The sequence below is a fragment of the Astatotilapia calliptera genome, chromosome 20, assembly GCF_964374335.1.
Source record: "Astatotilapia calliptera chromosome 20, fAstCal68.1, whole genome shotgun sequence".
NCBI lineage: Eukaryota > Metazoa > Chordata > Actinopteri > Cichliformes > Cichlidae > Astatotilapia > Astatotilapia calliptera.
The window spans coordinates 37,360,482-37,381,297 of NC_137441.1; the positions used below are offsets into that span (position 1 = coordinate 37,360,482).

The window sequence follows — 20,816 nt, forward strand, 5'->3', positions numbered from 1 at the left end:
TTTAAAAGACACTCTAGGCGTTCAAGACATGGACAGTTTATTGGAAAAGCACAAAATGTTGCAGGGTTTCATGTCATCCTTTACACAGGTGAGGGTCACTGACAGCAGTGTATGCCTACAGATTCAAATAGAATGGCTAAAATATTTGCTTGGAAGGAATCAATGGTTTTAAAGCCAAGGATCATACAGTAAGTCACAGGAAATAATACAATAGAAAGATTACAGTGGCATGATTGGAAGCTTTAGTGTCCACGCTTACTGACAGTATAACTACAATTTATCACATAATGACACAGTCCTCCCTGTGAAGCAGATGTCACTAAAAATCATAGACATACAGTAAAGTAGTGCAAAGTGCGGTCTCCCTTTTCATAATACTCAAGTGTTTTCATGGTTAAGTGTAGCATAAAAACAGTACATGCAGGTGATGTTTGTTCATACAGAACTTTTTCTTTTACAGTATAATAAAGTTTTTAACTGAGAATCTCTAGAATCTGCATAAGAAGTCATCAGGAAAACATTTCAAAAACACAGTGAAAGCTACACGTTTGCTTACATTTACACATTTGAGGCCTACACAGTCTATTTTTTTAACATTGTGTGACTGGTGTTTTTTTAATTGTAAAACAATGAGCAGCTTCTGCTCATGACGAAAGAAAAGGTTTGTTAAACAATGACAAAAACTATAATAATTTCTTTAAAAAAAATCAACAGGTGCTTTCTTTAAATTGTAAATTGTTTTTGAATACTTTTAATATAGTGTCTAAAATAGCACATTTTCAATTATTACACAAACTCACAATAGTTCTACGTGAAGAAAGAAAGAAAGAAAGAAAGACAGCCAAGTGACAAAAAACAGAAGTGCATCTAAAATAATCCATGTACTGTAGTTCATTTCAAATAGTTCTACTTTCCAACTGTTTCATGGAGGTAGGGGTGCAGCAAAATCTGGATCTGACTGAACCAGCACAGCTTCAGTTGTCTAGACTTCTGATTTGGAGTGCTATTAAGTAGTTTTGCTACTTAAGATGGATACTACAAAACCGCCGACATATCCCTGAATTGTTTAGCAGTTGTTGGTTAGTGTGATCTTTCTATTAACCACTTGAAGATAAAACCAGGTCAGACTCCTTAGCCCCCTCCTGGCCACTGCTACTGTGCCCACAGTTCCCCGTCAGCTCTGGAAAGAGGCTGGTTCGAGCAGAGTGACTGGGAGAGCCTGGAGTTGGACTCATGCCCGGCTTCTTGGGAGGAGTTGGGGGAGGGTATGCCCTCTCTGAACGTGGAATGATGGGGGAGCGGATGCCTGGAGATAGAGGCCCTGAAGGCGACCTTCCTCCTGGGGGAGATGCTGCTAGATTGCGGTAGTCTGTACCAAATGGAGAGCTGCTGATTGGAGCCAGCTTGACTCCAGCCTGCTGATTGGTAAAGCGGGACAGCACCTGAGTGACAGTGTTGCGGGCCAGCTGCTTAGCTGTGGTGTGCTCTGGTGGGGGAGGAATGGAGGAGGTGGTGGGGGAGAGGTCCCTCGGGGAAAGTGGGCTGCCATGCTGCTGCTGATCCAGCTCCGCCTGACTCTGGAACTTGTGCCTGGCAGCCTGGAACCGCTGATTGACTCCAGCCTGGTAGGAGGACTGATGGAAACCAGGACTGCCCAAACGCTTTGCCAGAACAGGAGAGGAAATGGGGGAAGAGGAGAGGGAAGAGGAGGCTGTGCTTGAGGGAGAGGCAGGATGAGGGTGAGGGGAATGCAAAAGTGATCCTCCCCCATTTTCTACTACCCCACCATTATCTGCCCCTCTCCCCTCCTGTGTCAGTTCTGTCTCTTTTTGGCCATGATGGCCGTTGACTTTTGACAGTGAGGTGGATTTAGGCGTGACGGTTATCTTTCCATCCAGCTCAGTCTGAACAGAAGTGGAATCTGCCATCTTTTTGGGTATTGACTCTTTCTCCTCCACCACAGCTGCCTTTGCCTCTTCTTTAGATCCTTCAAGTTCAGCCAACCTCCTTTTCAGGTCCTCCACCTGTCTCTCAAGCTCCTTACTCCGTTCCTCCTCTTTACCCAGTCTGACTTTCAAGTGCTCACGTTCTCTGTCAAACTCAGCCATCTGTTTCTCAGATTTGGCCTGAAGCTTGGCTGCCTTGCTCTTCTCATTTTCAAGAACAGCCCGGAGCTTCTCCAGGGCACTGGTCTCCTCTTGCAGCAATACTTGAAGTTGTGAGACTTTCTGGGCTTCCTCCTGAGCCTGGCTGCTGGCTTTCTGGAGCTCCAGAGTCAGAGTTGAGGAGAGCTGCTGCTGCTGGCACAGAGACTCCTCCACCTTGCTCACTACTTGGGCTTTGTCCTTCTCTAATCTCTGCACCGTTGCATGCTCCACTTCCAGCTAGAAAGGGAATGAGAGAGACACAAATAAAGTCATAGTTGCTCTGCCACATGTGGCCACAAGGAGGCACAAGAGCACTGCTGTGTCACAGTAGATCCAACAGTGGAGCAGATACTGTTTTCTTTAAAAATACACATTTTCTGAAAAGTCTATTCACTATAACCAAGCTGGCAGCAATCGTGTTTTTCTGTTTCAAACACTGCTGTCTATTTTAGAGCTGTTTTATATGTCAATGACTTTTATGACATTAACTCAAGTGACACTGAGATAATAATGATATTGTCTCATTTAAAAAGCTATGTTCTTTGGAAATGAGCATTTACTGTGAAATCTTTTGAAGATTTCTGGGCTTCTAAAGAGCTTTGATGAGTATTAGAAGGAAGTGAGAGGTGAGAAAATATAATGGTGTGTGTATTTGGTATGAGGCAGGAAGGCCTAAGGAAGACTGAGAGACGCTCAGGAAGCCTTTCTTACATAAGGTCCTCGTGTGAAGTTTATGTAGTAGCCGATTGTGTGCTCTCAGTGTGCGTGCTCGCCGGCTGACCTTGCATTAGACGTGAACATCCATTATCTCAGGCTTCCTGAGACCATAAAGCCCCATGGCAACTAGTCAGCTAAACAATAGTCTCTTCCTCATCTGTTTCCCATGGAACATTTCTGTGCCTGTGTGTGTGTCTATACTTTTAACCGGACAAGCCCTCTCCACCCTACTGAGTTACACAGTGGAGTTTCACTGATGCTTCCCTGCTGCTGGGTTTTAAATCACCACCACAAGAGCGAAAAAGGACACTGTGCAGACAGGGAGAGGTGAGGGAAAGGGAAGCAGGTTGACCAGATGTGCTCATCTGTCAGCAAGAGAGGAACAATTTCTATAAAACGTTAACATTTTATCTCACAAAGACAAACATACATATAGACACACTTATTGTTTCGCCTATCCTTTACATTCCAGTCTCACCTGATGCAGTAGTTTATCTCTTTCTGTCTGCAGCATGAAGGTGAAATCAGCATGGAGTGCAGATTCCTGGACGTGTCGTCGTTTCTCCTCCTCCAAGTCTGCTATCATCTATCAAACATACAGCCAAAGGGAAAAACACTACAGTTGTGAGTCTCCCACACATATCCTCACAGACCAGAGCTTTGGGGTGGAGAAGCTCCACATCCCCTCTCGGTCTGCCTCACTACTATAAGCCAAATCAGTAGCTGAAACAAATACACATGCATGTCCACACACAAAGCAAACTTGCACTTGTGTTAGCCCATGTGTGATAATGGCTGTGTAGAAAAGCTGATCTGAAGACTGGTGACTATCTGAATGTGCATTGCCCCTTACCCTTCTGTGTCTGTTTTCAGCAGCAGCTAACTGTCCCATCATCCTCTCCTGCATCCTCTTGCAGTGAGCCATGACCAGTTTAAGCACAGCCAGAGGATTTGGCCCCACTGCCCTTCCCTGCAGATGCGTGTGAGGTTCGGCGGCTGTGTTATGGCACTCCATGGCTTCGTTGTCCCGCTGCAGGGCCAGGAATGGATCGCTGAGGTCATACTGTCCGTAGCGCTCTTGGACAAAAGCATCTCTGTGCTGAGCCTATCAGATATACACAAACATTAACCTGTTATTTTGTTGCATATACAATGACAAGAAATCCATTCTGTTCTATTCACACATATGAATACGGTTGTGCTTTCCAAGAGATGCTGAAAATCAGCTTGAACAAATATCAAATATTGAAGTGCATGGTAACACACATTTTTGTGTAGCACAGCAGGCAACAAGAGAGAGAAAAAATCTACTACAGTCTACAGTCATGTGAAAAAGGAAGTTTTCACAGGACTCTATGTAGTCCTCTGAAAAACTAAGTACACAACACAAAGTGTAGAAACACCTTTAACAAAATACCTTGAAGTTTGTTTTCTGTGTGACTAAATCAGTCTCTCTTTGGTTCTCTTTTCTTTAAAATTTGGCATTAGTTTATGGACGCCTGTCTTAAAGTCCTGCAACAGCATTTTAACCAGGCTGGACTTTGACTGGGCCACTGGAGCACCTGGATTATTTTCTTTTTTAGACATTCTGTTGAAGATTTTCTACTGTCATTATGATTATGGTCCTACTGCATGACCCAGTTTCAGCTAAGCTTCAGCAGTCGGACAGACGGCCTCACAAGTGACTCTAGAATACTAAGTTCATAATCAAAGACTGTAAGGTGTTCAGGTCTCATGGCTGCAAAACAAGCACTAATTATTATCTCTATATCTCTGTGACTGACATTTGGTAGGAGGCGTTTGCCCTGATATGCCGTGTTTTGTCTTATCCAAAATGTGGTGCTTTACATTATAGCCAAACATCTCCACTTTGGTCTGTACAAAGGACACTGTTCCAGGAGTCTAGTTTGTTTAGACACAACTTTGCAAACCCAAGCCATGTAGCCACGTTCTTTATAGAGAAAACAGGCTTTTGGCAACCCTTCCAGAAAGTCACACTAGTCCAATCTTTTTCTGATTGTACTATCATTAACTCTAACAGTTAGCAGTATAAGATCTGTGTCTCTTTTACATTTCTCTGAGCGTTCCACAGCCTGACTTTGGGGTGATTTCCCCCCTAGATTGACAGGCAGCAGCACGAAGTCTTTCCTCCTTGGAACTGTGTTCAAACACAAGTGAATACCAGCAAACTGCCCCAACCCTCTCCTTTAACAGAGGTGTGCACGCTTGCTGGAGATCATTTAATTAAGTTGATTTAATTAACAGGACCTGACTGCAATTTGTTCTCTTAACTTCTATGGAAACATTGAAGATGTATTTTGTTTTTTCCGGGACTGTTATGTCCCGAACATGCATGCACATTAATATGTGAGTACAAGTTCAGACTTGACTCAGCAGAAACCAGTGTTTCTTATGTATGACAGTATATGGGTTTGATAGGATGAAGCCTCTTTTCCACACTGTGGCACCGAACCAAAAAAGGATATCATTATGACTGGACATAGATCCGGAAGCGTGTGTTTGTGTGATTGCAGGAAATCTGCGCTGAGTGATGTTATCGTCAGCGTGAGACCAAGCAGATGGTCATCCCCCTCAAACCAAACACAAAGAGGTGAGGAACGGCTATCCAGTCCCCCCACCAGGGGCAGATGTTAACGCCTCCCCAGGGATGCAGCGGTGAATGTTTGTACCATAAACTCAGACACACACACACACACACACACACAAACCCGACGCTATTAAAGTGGTTCAATTATATGTAAACTAAAAACAAGTGAATAAAAAGTGACAGCACACCTGTTCAGGGGAAAAAATTATGAGGTCTCATTGACTACATAGCAGATAGTATGTTTAGTATGTTTAGTATGTTTGAGTTCTGGAGGCACTCAGGGTCCGCAGGCAGTCCTAATGATGTGAGCACATGCTTCAGAGTTTACTCCACGGGTCTTGGGGACACAAGTCTCCATCTCCCCCTACTATTCTCATCAGACACCCCAGCTGAATGCCTTCTCCTCGTTCCCATGCCCAAACATGCATGCCACTGCATTCCTCTGTAAGTTCATCATCACTTGTTAGAAAATGCATCTCTTTACTTCCTCCTCTCTGTCAGGCTCTTTTTCTCACATGCTCTCACAAAACAAAAAATACCATTACAACACACACACCCTCAGGGCTTCAGTAGGAAGGCTGTATTTGAGGCTTTCTCTCTGGCTATACAAAGAATGTGACCCTCAGTGAAGAGATTACAGAACTTGCACAAAGACACTGTCTCAGTGCTTTCAGTCCCATGCATTGTTCCCAAGTCTGACCCTGCAGCCTTCAGTGTCTGAGAACCAATACGACTGTATATCCGTATCTCAGTTTCCCTTTTTCTATGACTATAAAGTTTTGTGTTAGCCATTATGTATATCCTGAACTGTGGTTGTGAACTTTTGTTATTTTTCTGTTGGTCATTAGAGTAAAACTGGAGAGAAAACTGCAGCTTCCTGAGTTAAATAGCTGTTTAAACAGACCATTAAGGGCTGGGCTCAGTGTGTGTTTGTAGCAGAGCTGGCCTAAGGTCTGGCCTCTCGTGTTTTTTTGCCGGGACAGTTCTGATCGTAATGACAGACTGCACTTTCCTTTATGACAGGGCACAACAAGCAAAGCCTCTCTGCTACATAGCTCTACACAACTACAGACAACAAATGTCTTTATAGGAAGTCATGGGAAAAAATATGCAGGATACTTTTCAATTTGAATTTGGTACTCAATTAGCTCAGCAAGTAGCACAGACAAAGTCAAAATGTGCACTGATTATCTGATTTAACTGACACTTTGTATACAAGTTAAATGGAATCAAGTGGTTGTTTTTTCTTTTCTTCAAGCAGCAGTTATGAGAGTGAAAACTTCCATTAAAATGGTTATACATAACATATCTGCTCAATAGTGTGCATCTTCAGTGAGTTTGGTATGACAGCCGGGAGCTAACTACTAGCTAGCTAACCACTAATGACACCATAAAAAACCACAGCTTAACAGAAGCAAGAGTATGGAGTAATTTCTTAGGAGAGCCCGTACACATCCTACTCAAAGTAGGTTGCAGAAAAATACAGCAAGCTCACATACAAACACATGATGTATGAACATATATAACACATATATTTTTTATAGCTAACACATACACAACTAATAGCCACACATTAACTTGAGCCAGCAGTGTCATTAGTATTCTTACAAGTAAAAAGCTAATTAGCTAATGTTGCTAAGCAGTTAGCTTACAGAGGTTTTAGCAGAAATGTGAGAAACAGCCAAACTGAAGCAGAGATTTGCTAAGGTATTATTTTAACTGGGAGACTAAATAGTAGCCATAATAGGAGCAGGCGAACTCTCTACATACTATGAAAAGGTGCTTCAATGCTTCTTTTATTACTTCTGTTGCTTTAGTTTCTTATAAATTCTCCTTTACACCTTTCCATCACTCCAAACTGACTGAAATTGTAGACCTACATGGCAACAGAAAAAAATAGAGGCAATTTAAAAATGTCTCAGCCTAAATGGGTTATTATTTATTGCCATTATGTGCAAAGCCAGCAATAAGAATATAAACAAAATTTGGTTGCACACACAGCTAAAACAGACAACCAGCAAATAAGAAAGATTTAATAATTAAAAATCAGAGTTAAAAACAGTGTATTAGGTTTACGCTGATTAGCTTTTCCAGATGATGCAGATAAATAATGCCCTGCAGCACAGCGGCCCCCTCAAACGGTGTCTCGACAATGTAGGCATGTGGTGAGACATCATGTCTCTTTAAGTTTATAACAGTTATTAAAACTACAAATTGACTTGTAAGTCAAGTGTAATTCAATGATAGTACTCACTTTTTTATTCATTACTTTTATTTCTTCTTCTACTCAAGAGAGAGAGAGAGAGAGACAGACAGAGGGAGCGAGAGAAAGAAAAATGGGATTATGAGATTTTAGGTGTTTGCTTTATGAAATGTAAGCTAAGGTGTGCTCGAGACACCTCCCAGGTACATATTAATCACAGGTGGTGCTAAGATAAGTGGGACGACACCAAATGAAACTTTCTAAGTAATGTTTAACTGCAGCAAATGTTATCATCAGCAGTTACTGATGCAACATGGAAGTGGGTGTTCTCACCCTTTGGTCAGGCATTGCTTTCAAAAAGGCATTTCATTAGTGGAACAAGGAAACTCTGTGCCAGATCTCCTATGTGGCTTTTTAAAAAAGTTGTATTATTATTACTAGTGCCAGGCTGTGTGGTAAATCTAAATAAAATGAAGGGTGTTGTTAGATATAAACCTTTATTTTGAAATCTAGTTAAGGTGTAACAGAAGCAGCCATAAAAAGGCATCCTTAGGAAAACATTGCCTCATATTCAACTACTTGTTTCTATCAATTCTGTGTGTGACATGGTTTGTGTTTCCAGATGCTGTTTAAATGATATTTAAGTGGACCCACCTTCTCTTTTACACACTTTAAGTCAATGAGCTGTCCTCTTACAATCTCCCAGCTGTTGGTTACTGACCGAGTGTACACTACAATACTCTATTAGGCTTCCTTTTAAGGGAAACTTCTGTGTGGTTAGTGGCCCTTTTTTATAATGTTTACCCTGCCAATCTTAAGAACTTGTCCAAATCGGGCAGTACACACTCTTATCTGAACAATAAAGTCTTGCCCACCCTTATTGTTTATGGAGTCGGGAAATCACATCAGCCTATAAAAATAGACAAAGCATTTTAGGATTACAGGACATGACATCATATGAAAAACATTACCACACAAACTCTGTTGCCTGGACAAACAAAAACAGTTCCATTATCAGATAATCCAGCGTCACAGACTTCGTTACAGTGTCTGTTTTGTACATTTGCTCCCCACTTTGTCTCAACAGAAATGCACCAGTCTACAAGGACCAACCTTATACTTCCTCACTGCCAATTTAAGGAGCAGGTGTAGAGCTTCTTCTCTAAAGTACATGTTTTCAACACACTAACTTTAAGTTGCTCAGCGCTTAACAGGGAGAAGATAATAATAGCATTAGTTCCCTTTAGTTGCAGACAATTGTTAACTCAAAACATACGCCACACCTCTTGGAATGCAAGACCTGTTTCTGGTGTCATGTTCTGAGGAATGTTCCCTCTAGTAAAACTGCTCATCTGTGTCCTCGCTGATGAGAACTGGAAACATTAAAACCCAGAATCTGTAGAGACAAGTCCCACAGTTGACACCATCTCATTGTGTGATTAAGTAAGCAAACAACTGTTGCAGCTCCAGGTTTGCAGGGGTTTCAGGTGAAGGAGGGGTTACAAAGATGCAGGTTTGTTTTGCAGTCCCAGGTACTTGCTGCTGGGAGGAGAGAGTGTTTGAGGTAGGAAAATACTGGAAAATATGGTAGAGCAATCTGCCCCACATGCAAGTAAGCATTGACTTCTTTGGTAAGTGCAGTGTGCTAGTAAACAAACTGAAAAGAGAGCTCTAATTGAGGAAAAGCATTGTTATAGCAACTGCTTGAGATATGTTAACCAGAGTGGGAAGGTACAAAAGACCCAAGATAGTGAAACACAAATTGTATAAATAGACTTCCTGGGTGTCAAACTGATACACAGAGACAGACTAAATTGAAGCCTGCTATCAAGTCCTGACACTCCCTTCAACACACAGTCTGCCCTTACATTGACCTGTCAGCAATCTACTGTACCGGCCCCCAGCTGGAACAAAGGAAGTCAGTGATCTAAGCCTATAACTCTGTACATCCTCTGCACAGTAAACACTGCAGCCTCTGACAGGCCCCATGGAGACCACCAAACCTGTGTGTGTGTGTGTGTGTGTGTGTGTGTGTGTGTGTGTGTGTGTGTGTGTGTGTGTGTGTGTGTGTGTGTGTGTGTGTGTGTGTCAGTTGTGCAGATGGGACATGGGTCACAGTTAAACATCAAAGTCCCCCCGTAATGTGGTTGTGTTGTGAGGAAAAGAGATAGAAGAAAAAACAGAGTAATAAAGATTTGGAAAAAGGAATAAGTCGACTATGCATTTGTCCTGAGGGGATGGTTGAACATGTGCACTGAGTTTCAGGTCAAACACTGTATGCTTCAGCTCTACATAGCAGCCCTTTGACTTGCATATGAGCTGGTGTGGTTAGAATGGCTTTCCTTCAGGTCCCGGCACTGAAATTCTGCCTTCTCATTTGCTTTTTAGATAAATGTCAATATCAAAGCCTATATATCACATCAATGCTACTTGTTCTCATTGTAGGCCTAATTGTTATTTCAGACAATGAGGCAAACATTCACGGTCTAAGCATAGAACAGCTGCTGTGGCAGGAGTATAAAAAGCGGCACAAAGAGAACTAATCAGACCAGGCCCAGACACTAAACACTGTTGTTGGAAAAGAAAGCTATTCTCTCAGCTTGAGTGAATTAGCTGCACAAAACTCAACATCCAAAAGAAAACCAAGCCTAAACGGTTCTCTAAAATCAGACGTGTGATGAAACATGGCTGTTGTGGAGTTTTGTCTGGAATGACGTTTATAATCTTTTCTAATGTGGACTCTTGTGATTCAGGTTGCCCAAGTTGAAAGATGTTTGGGTGTTGACTGGCACAACTTTGCCTAAATGCTATGTAGAGTATGCAATCTAAAAATGCAATCTGCAGTCATCTTCATAGTCTGTGTTTAGTGTTCCAAACACAGTTATGTACAACTAATTAGCCCAAGCTAAACAGCTCTTGCAAGGCTTTGAAATATTTACCTGAGGCAACATACCACACCGGAGTAATCCGCTTCTGTTTTCATTTTGCAACAATGGGAATCCCCAGATTTAAACTAATGTGGTCACAAAAGACACCAGTATAAACTGCAGTCTGTCTGAACTCAATCGAGACACAATAGTCAAAACTGAAAAGTGACTTGAGTTTAAAAAGAAAATTTGGTCAAAGGCCAGACTGACCAGCAATAATACTGGTGCTCTGATGAACCCAGAACGGCTGCTGTGCCATCGTCTTCACTAGCTCTTTTTCCTCAGCTTCCTGTTTACATATCCCCTCCCAGTTCACTCACATTCTTATTGGGAGCGTGATGCTGAAACAGGTTAATTTTAGTGTCAAATGGTGTATGGACTAAAGATAGTCTCACATTTTGTTTTATTCATTGGGATACTGGGATGGAAATGATACGGTTAATTATGCTCCGTCATGTAACTCCTTCGGTAAGCACGAGTCCACGGGGGGATCTGTTGTATCAGATGTAGCTGCCAACTTACCCTGAGGGCGTGTATGACTACATCCTGGGCCTCTAGCTCCCCCTCCAAGATACTGAGGAGAGTCAGCAGCTCCGCTCTGCTTAGAGCCTCCACGTTCATCTTCTCCTCCTAAAGACAGAAAGAGTGAGTGAGTGAAAGCAAGATTTCTCATTGTTCCTAAAAACTGTTTTATTTCATTAAAGGAGCAGATGAAAAAAGAATGAAATCAAATTAGGAAACAAGATTGCTTCTGGGTATTACAAATTGATTTATATGTAAATCAGCCCCCAGTAGTAGCTACTCATTCTCATTTTTCAGGGAGCGACACAGAACTGATATACAAAGGGACTCGGGTCCCATCTGTGGACTTGCTGAGTTGTGCTCCGGGTTATAAACAGGAAGTCATTAGCATATCTGCACATTAAGTCCAAATCCCAAGACTGTTAGGCAAATGTGATAGTCTGAAACATCTTTTTTTAAGCTTGTAAGACCTTAGCCATGCTACACCTACACTACTGCATCCTGTGATTCACAGCAGGGCCCTGTTTAGTCACAGGGGCCAGACATAACACACCTCACACAGCTGACATCATTCTTAAAACTGAGACAGACCTTTCTGAAAGTTGACTTCATCTTTTGAATTGCAGATGAAGTCATTTTCAAATCAGCTCCTTTAAATCACATCGAAACTGCTCAGTGTGACAAGAGTTTGATGAGGTATGTGTGAAGAAGGAGATTATGATCATGGTCTTCCTCATGGGGCCCATATGTAAAGGCAGACTTTAACATACATGGGTCACATCTGGCCATTTGGTTGTCCCTGATCGACCTGACATGAGGTCAATGGGAAATTAAAATTCCAACATAAATAAGTATAAATCATGAGGTTTGCCCCATTTCAGCTGTTTGGTGAAACACAATGCAAGAGCCGGCTGCTGCATTTCAGGATCACAGTTTGAGTCACCATTATGAGACTAAATAGGCAAATAAATGCAACTTGACTAAAGCAGAGGGGGAACACACATCTAAACCTGCAAAGCTGCAAAAACAACCAAGGACTTTTTTTTTGTTTTTACCAGGATGGAGCGATCAAGACCAGCTCCACGATTTCCCATACAACTGCAAAAACAATAAGTAATTCTCTGGTGGTTTATCAAAGAGTGTTTCATGGACTCTGCATTTGACAGGAACAAGCTGGATCAAGGACATTGCAGGAAATCTGGAGCTTCAGTTGAAGCTCGGGGCAAGAGCTGTGATGTCTGTGACACGTGTGAATGCTTTGATTGGCTGGGACTCAAATGGGACAAACTGGCAGGTGTTTCAACTGGTTGTTGTCCAAATCTGCCAGAGAAAAATGTCACCTTTGAAGCAGATATAAGAAAAACTGACTGAAATGAAGACAGAACTGAATTCTTTGCATTTTATATTACACCCGCAGATGCTGCATGTCAGTACTAAAAAATTATTTTATTTTATTAATGCTAAAACTTAAATAGTTAATTTAATCAGAGAAAGAGCACTGATTGAGTGTGTTGCACTTTCGATTCATTCGAGCACTTTAAGTCAGTGTCACTGCTGGATTTTTATTCTTCTTTCAAAAAATACTTTCTACACATAAGGAGAGATCTCATTAGATGTTGTTTCACTTTGGATCTACCTCATACATGAACAAATATTCTCATTCATTAAGGTTAACAAATGCATATACAGCTGTCCTTCGTGTTTCCTGCACAGCCACTGAGCCTGACTTCTGTGCACTTGTTCAAGCCCAAAGCAGACTAGATTTTTAGATCTAAAGAAACCTACAAAACAGAACTGAAAAACTACAGATGAAGTAATTAAACTAAAAGCAAAAGAACAACAACACTTTGTATGAGTCAAAAATCTCTGAAATCTTTCCAAAAAACACACTTGTTTTCGAAATATTGTTGATTAAAAAATGATAAAATGCTGCCATTTCCACTATGTCTACTAAGTGTATCGTCTAATCTTACGAGTAGCAGAACTGAGTTCAGCTTATTGTCGTGGCCCTCCACAACAGTCCCCGTTTCTCATGTGACCCGTTGGGAACATTAATTGTCTTTAGGTGTTCAACTGAGTCAAGATCTGCTGTCTGCAAATGGCACATCGTGTGATGAGTTTTATTTTCATACTTACTAAACCATTTGGTGTTTTGATATTTCCTTTAATTTGTCAAAGCAACTTTTCTCATCTCCTCTTTTTTAAAGAAACCCACCCTCTTCTCCTCGCTGCCACGAAGTTTCAAAGCTTTTGCTTTCTTCAAGCAGCGATCCCACAACACTCTCTGTCCCTCCAGAATTCCAGAGTGCATTCTGTGGCTCACCGACATTCACAGCAAAGCAGCAGAGTGTGAATCAGCAGTTATTTACTGGCTACTTACTTGTCATAATGTGAAAGTGGTTTCACTCTTTCTCAACCACACACGTACTTTAGTTTTGTGTCAGTACTGCTGTATGTTTGACCTGTTTCCAGTCAGTGTAATGCCAAAACTGGGTATTTGTCATTCGATCAGCTTCCATGGAAAATCGTTGCCACATTCCAGGGATACCCAAACCATGGGAATCGTCACTCAAGAGTAAATTACTGAAACCCACTCTGTAGCTGACATGGTTTTAACTGTTGCAGGTTGGCTGTGTGAGTAGCAAAGCTTGATCCGGTAATAAGCCAAAGCAAATACATTCATGGTGTTAAAATTAGAGGTTATGCTCATCCATATCAAGCCAGACATTCAATATAGAAGCAGAGCATCTAATGTGGTCTGTGGTAAGTGCCAAAGGGAGAGTACACACCTCAGTTACTGTGGTCATCTTGAGTGAATTCACACATAGTTTATGCTCTCTCTTTAATCTCTCTACTGTGGTTTCTCTCAGGTTAAAAATTAGCTAAGAAAACGGGAAGGGTCCTCCCTGCTTTGCTCACTGTGTGGGAAAGAGTGCTCAGTCTGCTCCATGCATTTCTAAATGATCGCTGGGGTTGCTCAGGAGCAGCAGAGGATCCACCTGCCATCCCGGGCCTTTGTGTAACACAAGGGGATGTCATTATTTTCTGGATTGGTAACATTCAGTTCAATATCCAAGTGCCATAAACCTCATAACAACATCAAATTACCTTTTATTAATAGCTATAGCTGGGATTTAGGGTACAATCAATACTACTGAAGCACTCACACCCTACAGCCTGAAAATGAACGATTATTCAGATTCCTCTTATTTTGGCTACTATATTTATGTGGAAATGTTTTTCCCCGTAATGACTTAGCACAAGGTCCCAAGTTAACCCCTGTAAAAATCAGAAATACCAAAATCCTTTATCGTACAAGCAAATCTCAGACTGTGTCAGAGATTCACCTGTGGACTTTTGCAGTTTAGTTTTTACTTTAACAACCCGCCAAAGCAAAGTGGTAAAAACCTCTTCCATACCTTCATGCGCTCTTTTCTGGCCGCATTAACTGTTCTTTGAATCCAAAAACGGGGGACTCCACAACAGCATGAATCAAAGCACTCCACTGTCACTGGAGCTGCTGCTCTGGTGCGAGCGTGAACAACAGACCTTCAGTGACGAGACAGTCAGCCAATCACAAAGGCGTAGTGCAACAGCTCAACCAATGGTTGGTGGGTTGATCGGTGGAGGGCGGGGATATATGCGGTCATGGGTGTCCGGGATAAACCTCTTTGTTTCGGACGTCCAACGTTAGATTTATGGCAAGTCCGTGTCTGTGCGTTAAATTCTGAAAGATTTGGTCTAATCGCAAAATAAATCTGTATATTTACCAGTTCCGATGGATGGTGTGAATGCTTGAAGCGTACACACGGAGTGAAAATAAGATTTGTTTTGCCATAGAAGTCACAATAAATGATTTCAATATGATTAAAAGGCTTCGGCTGTTTGCTTTAGAAATAGTCTCCCTTTAAAAGCAAACTTTGAGCGAATTATTCCACTAAGTACTCTCAGCACCGTAAGCCTCGTGGTGAATACAGCGTGCTGCCTCTTGCTTTGTTCCAGCCCCTCCTGATGGCCGCATGGCAACATCGCACCTCATCTTTCCTACTTGATCAGTGCACCCGATCTGTAAGACGTCTTAGACTCGATCTCAAGTTCACAGTTTAGTCCTGCACGTCACGTGTGGTTTTGCAAGGACCATTATATGACGACGCATTATATAAATTATAGCCTGATTTAGAGGGGTTGTGGTTAACCAACCTGTCCTAAGTACTGGAGATCGTCTTTCAAGCAGTGAACAGTGGACTGGTTTAGTCACATTAGCAAAGAGAGGTCACGGCATTGAACACTCTAACCTTTGTTCCAACATGTCCTTGTTTTGTTCCTGTGCTGGCTTTGTGAACCTACTCTTTTTAAAAAAGTAAGAGCCAAAACCGGTTGGTTATGTTACAGGATTGAGACCAACCACAATTTATTGTAGTATTTACTGACTTCAAGCTTGTCTGTCTGGTGGCTTAGAAGGCCAGACTGGCTGTTATTTTAGATTGTGCGCTTTCTTAGATTGTAATGAGCAATCTTCAAACACACACACACACACACACACACACACACACACACACACACACACACACACACACACACACACACACACACAAATAAACTATCCTTTAATTCCTCTTTTACAGTGAAAGAGCAGTTAAAAGACAGTTTATTTTCACTGACCATTTACTAAGAATTGCTTACTTCCACTAAGCGTGGCACTAACAACATTTGCACAATTTCAATATTTCAAGTCCATTAGACATGAGATGGTCGCCGTTTTCTAGATGGATACTGACAAATGTAAGAATAAGTATTCTTCCAGATATGGTAAAAAAAGATATGGATAAATATGGACTTGGGACACATTTATAAAGTTGTGTTTATACTGTATTTTTTAATACACATAATTGTAACACTGCAATAATAAAGTAACTAAGAGGGTGCAGTTAAAAATTGCACAGTGGAAAATGCTTCAGTCTATAAAAACAGCAGGCTTTAATCCTCCTACGCCAGTTCCACTTTCGTTGTCATCCTGCAGGTGGCAATATAGTGCCATTTGGTTGCAAACTATTTTGTCCATATGGTACATATTCCAGCTTTTGTTTGCTGAATACATGATGTGATACCTGGGACTGAACGCATGAACACCATCAGTAAAATCAATAGATTAAGTTTCACAACTATTTTACTATCTGGCACAGGACTGTGTTGGATCAAAAATTGATTATTTTTTTTATTTTACATCAGGTCTAGGTCTCAAAACGTCTTCAAGTTTTAAAATTTGTGATCAAATCTAACATTAAGGCATGGCCACTGAAATCAGTGTAATAACAGCCAAGAGCACCAAGGTCATTAGCAACAACAACAACATTTTCCCTGTCTTGGGCTTTTTCCATGTAGATATCTTTCTGCCCACTAAAACTTTGCACCACTGAAATTAGGCCTGAAAATATCACGTAGTACCTCTCAGCCAACAAAGCTATCAAAACTCGATGCACTTCTCACACTTACTCTGAGATTTAAGATATGTAGCTATACTGACAACTATTTTTCTGCTAATAAGTTTATCAAGTAGGTGTTATTTAAGTTTATATAAGACATCCAAACGCAAGTTGTATTTGGGTGGATCTAGTCACACATGTCCGTGCCACATTTATTTATTTTCATTGGCCACATTTTGCCTAATTTAATCTTAAGTTAAATTAAGATTAAACAAATTTCCCACGTGTGGGACTAATAAAGGTTATCTTATCTTATCTTATCTTAAGTTGGCTACTCGACTAAAACTATTGGCTCATAACCTACAAAAACACCTCCAAATTGTTTTCTTTGCCCTTAATACCTAATTTTATCATGATAAAAACAAAATAATTGTGACGTGAAGGGGAATAAAATCTATTAGCATATTATTGTGAACTTTGAAACAGAGCAGCTAAAAAGCTCTTTGAGTCAATTTATGCTAATGATTCAAATTAAAAGGAGCCTACTTTGATAATAAATAAAATATCTGGTCTGGTTACTTAACCCCCTCCCCACCAAAAAAAGAAAATAAATACAAGAAAAGCAAAAAGGTTTGAATCAGAGTTCAGCTTCAGTTCAAACCAAAAACCTGTTGAATTAATGGTGAAAGAAACCGCCATGGTCTATTTACGTTTTTTCCTTTTTCAATCCACAGCTGTTTCAACACTGGGCATTTATCGTGTAACATTAAACATCTGCTATATTTTTAAGCAGCTGTGTTACATGAAACATTCAGCTATGAATCCTAAAAAAAACCACATTTCTGTGACAGAAACAGAACTGTGTTGAGCTGAACTAGATGCATTTGTCACAGGTGCACATGCATTCTACTTTGAGGTGAACTATTTCCAGTTCCAGTTCCAGGTTGGGATTGTATTTATCTATATATTCTGGATAAGTAAACAGAAACAGAGAAAGAAACACACTTCAAGAGCCCACTTAAAAATGTAATTAATGATCTCTTCTTGCATGTTTCAAAACTATTTTTGATGTATTGTTTTAAATGAAAAGCAGTGTTGTCTCACTGTCACAGCCTTTATGTGTCTGTTTCTCAGCTTTACAAGTGGGCGTTAGGCAATGCTTCATCTTCCTGTGCTCGTAGAAAGAGGTAATGGAAATTACCTTCCGCAATCAGCTTTTATTAAAGCTGAGCAACAGGTTTAGAAAAAAGCAGAGTGCCTGCTCTTCTTGTCTTTTCCTTTGCCGTTGCATTGGCATCTAATGGCAAACTCTTTCAGGTTCTGACAGCTTCTCAGTGTGGCATCCTTTCATCATCATCTGAACATGTTTTCTGTATTACAGTAATAGAAAAAAAAGAAGGTAAACCCTCTTTCAGTTCTAAAGTTATTCACAGTGGAAAACATTCAAGATAGTTGCCAATCTTCCCAGGAGTTGAAATCCAAATAAATTCACCCTGAGGTTAGACCATGCAATGGTCAGGGAAATTGCAAAAAACCAAGAGCTACATCTCAGACTCTACATGCCTCATTTAGCGTGCCAAATGTCAAAGCTCATGGCAGTACAATAAGAAAAAGATTGAACAAGTTGTGCTTGGTGTGAATGGTTTCCAGGAGAAAGTCTCTGCTCTTTAAAAAAGAACATGGCAGCACACGTTAGGTTGGCAAAAATTATTCAGAATACTCCTCATATTAACTGTGAAGCTTGACGGTGGCGAGGTGGGCTTGTTTGACAGCCACAGTACTTTGGCACCTTGTGGTCACTGAGAAAACTCCTCTGTGTACCAAAGTATTCTCAAATCAAATTTGAGGTAATCTGTCCAACAGCTAAACAGCTCGGCCAAAAGTGGGTCACGCAACAAGACAATGATCCATGAAGTACATATGAGCATATGAAATATATCCATGAGTCCTTTCAAGGAAGCATAGCAACCAATTTACAACAGAATTGTCAGGGCTCTGTGTGCAGGCGGATGGAGAGGAGGATCCAAATGCGAGACTCTGAATTGAAACTGAGAACCTTAGCTTTATCGCTGGTGAGAAACACATGAACTGAACAATGACACTGAGAAGTGAACACACAGCCATAATTCTGAGGGTACGACACGACATTGAGCACAGGAAAACACAGGGCTAATATACACAGGGTGGTAATCAGGGAATGGGCAACAGGAGGGAGACACAGCTGGGAGAAATTGGACTAACGAGGCAGGGGAGCAAAGCTGCACACACTAACATAAGACATAGACTTTCACAATAAAACAGGAAATAAGACACAAGGACTAAGAAACACAGACTTAACACGGGCAGAACTAAAAATAAACCAGAATAAGCTGGAACATAGAACATCATCATCATCACCACAAACACTAAGAGAATAAGAAAACAATCAAACACACCAAAGTAACTTGAAACGCAGATTCATCATAAAACCCAACAAAGCACCAGAGAAACATAAAGAACAATCCATCATTCAAAAATAAACCAAAACATAACTCAAACTACTGGGTCAAACTGACAGGAATGGTTTAAAAAATGAAGGTGCTGCGATAGTTCAGTCAGACTCCAGACCTCAACCTTATCTTAATCATGTGCGTTAAAGAAATCTCACAAAAATCAATGACCTAAAGTAATATTATAAAGAAGAGTGGGACAAAATTCATCCACAACTATGTGACAGCCTGATAGAGTTATGACAAGGAAACTTAATGGTTGTTATTGCTGCTAAAAGTGGTTCAACAAGCTATTACTTTTTTTCCTTCTTTACACAATGCTTCCATATTTTTGCTTAATTTAATTAATGTTAAACAATTAATAACTTAGTTTGTTTGAGATTGTATTTGGCCAGTTTTAAGACTCTGTAAGATCATTTTTATTGTATTCGGATGTACAAAACTTTATATTTGAAAGATGGCGCACTGTCCCTTAATCGTGATTGAAAGTGTTTACAGAAAGAAATAAAATAGGAAAAGTTCATACCTTCCTACGATTTTTCAAATGCCTATCTGCCTGCAGCACTTACAGTCAGCAGCTATAGTAACATGCCTCTTTTTTGTGTCAGATCAATTGTGGAAAGATGAGTTTAACAAGAAGAAGTGAGAGAAGGTCACGAGAAACAGATAAGATATTGAGGACCGACTGTGAGAAATAGCGGCTGATAGTGAGGTTTGAACACAAAGGAGAGTGAAGATGAAAGAAGGCAGCACGTAATGCGTAAGCATGCTGACTGCTACTTAATATAATCTCAGTCTTTACATATTCCCTGGGTAATTTCTTGGACAGCGTTTATTTATATGCCTTAATACTGTCTATGCTATTTTGAAGACAGGGAATCAAGAGGTGTATTATAGCAGATGATAGCTGGTGTGTCCTCCAGATGTTGTCTGGGAAGTGATTTGCTAATGAAGGGCTCCTCTTGTCAGCTCTAAACCTCAGCGACAGTCGATGACATTGAAGAGGACACCTGCCTGTCTGACCAGCTGACAGAAAACCTCAGTTGAGACGTACGGCAAACTGACTGCATCTGTGCCTCTCTGTCTCTCTCACAGACCTCCCCCACCCACAACTACACAAAATAAATAAATGCAACCTCATCCAACAGAAATACGAGATGCTTTTAAAATGCTTTAAACCTAAATACCTGAAATGTCATGACAGACAATTCACGCAGAGTTAATATGAGGTGCAATCAGTTGACAGCATTGCATATTTATTCATGCTCACAAAAACACATTTTGTACCAGAGCTGTAACAAGGCTTCCAAAGTTCACAGCGCCAGTGTGGGGTTCACTGTGATCCCCTAGCTTGCCTGATGATTTGGCACTTGGCCCGGTGAATGTCGCCTCCTGTAACCAGTGAGTGAGTGTGTGTTTATGCGTATCTTCCTCACTTACCGCTGAACTACTGTGTAACCAGTACGTGGTGAGTCATGCTGGAGAGAGGTACAAATATCTGGCAATGGCTGCTGGGCAAGAGGAAGAAAAGTAAAATTGCAGCACTGGAGAGAGGGGGCGATGGCTCTCAGTGCCTGGTTTTGAAGGTGAAGCAAATGTCACTTTATATTACAATCACTGACTCTGATGCACAGCCATCAGCAGAAGCTATCAGATCTATGTTTGAAATAGATTTATGTACTATATAATTGTAACCTGTTCAGTCCTCATGAGGTTAGGGCCATAAATTGTTGGACAATTTTTGTAAATTTGCATCTGTACATGGATTTTAAAGCAAGTT

General features: G+C 40.9%; 1 protein-coding gene across 1 annotated transcript; it reads right to left on the reverse strand.

Moving 5' to 3' along the window:
• Positions 1 to 20: 20 nt before the first annotated feature.
• cttnbp2nlb (CTTNBP2 N-terminal like b) lies at positions 21 to 14,651 on the reverse strand. The gene is made up of 5 exons (XM_026154232.2): positions 14,544 to 14,651; positions 11,125 to 11,232; positions 3,718 to 3,969; positions 3,343 to 3,450; positions 21 to 2,384 (listed from the first exon to the last, which is right to left on the reverse strand). The coding sequence occupies exons 1-5, from the start codon at positions 14,547 to 14,549 to the stop codon at positions 1,098 to 1,100; spliced, it is 1,761 nt and encodes a 586-aa protein (XP_026010017.2). The 5' UTR covers positions 14,550 to 14,651; the 3' UTR covers positions 21 to 1,097.
• Positions 14,652 to 20,816: the final 6,165 nt, after the last annotated feature.

What these genes read in the sequence shown, in the direction of transcription:
- cttnbp2nlb (XM_026154232.2), bottom strand. An exon ending in CTGAAAACAGACACAGAAGG is followed by an intron (nt 3,451 to 3,717) that starts GTAAGGGGCAAT and finishes TATGTTTGATAG; the next exon opens with ATGATAGCAGACTTGGAGGA. An exon ending in GAGATAAACTACTGCATCAG is followed by an intron (nt 2,385 to 3,342) that starts GTGAGACTGGAA and finishes TTCCCTTTCTAG; the next exon opens with CTGGAAGTGGAGCATGCAAC.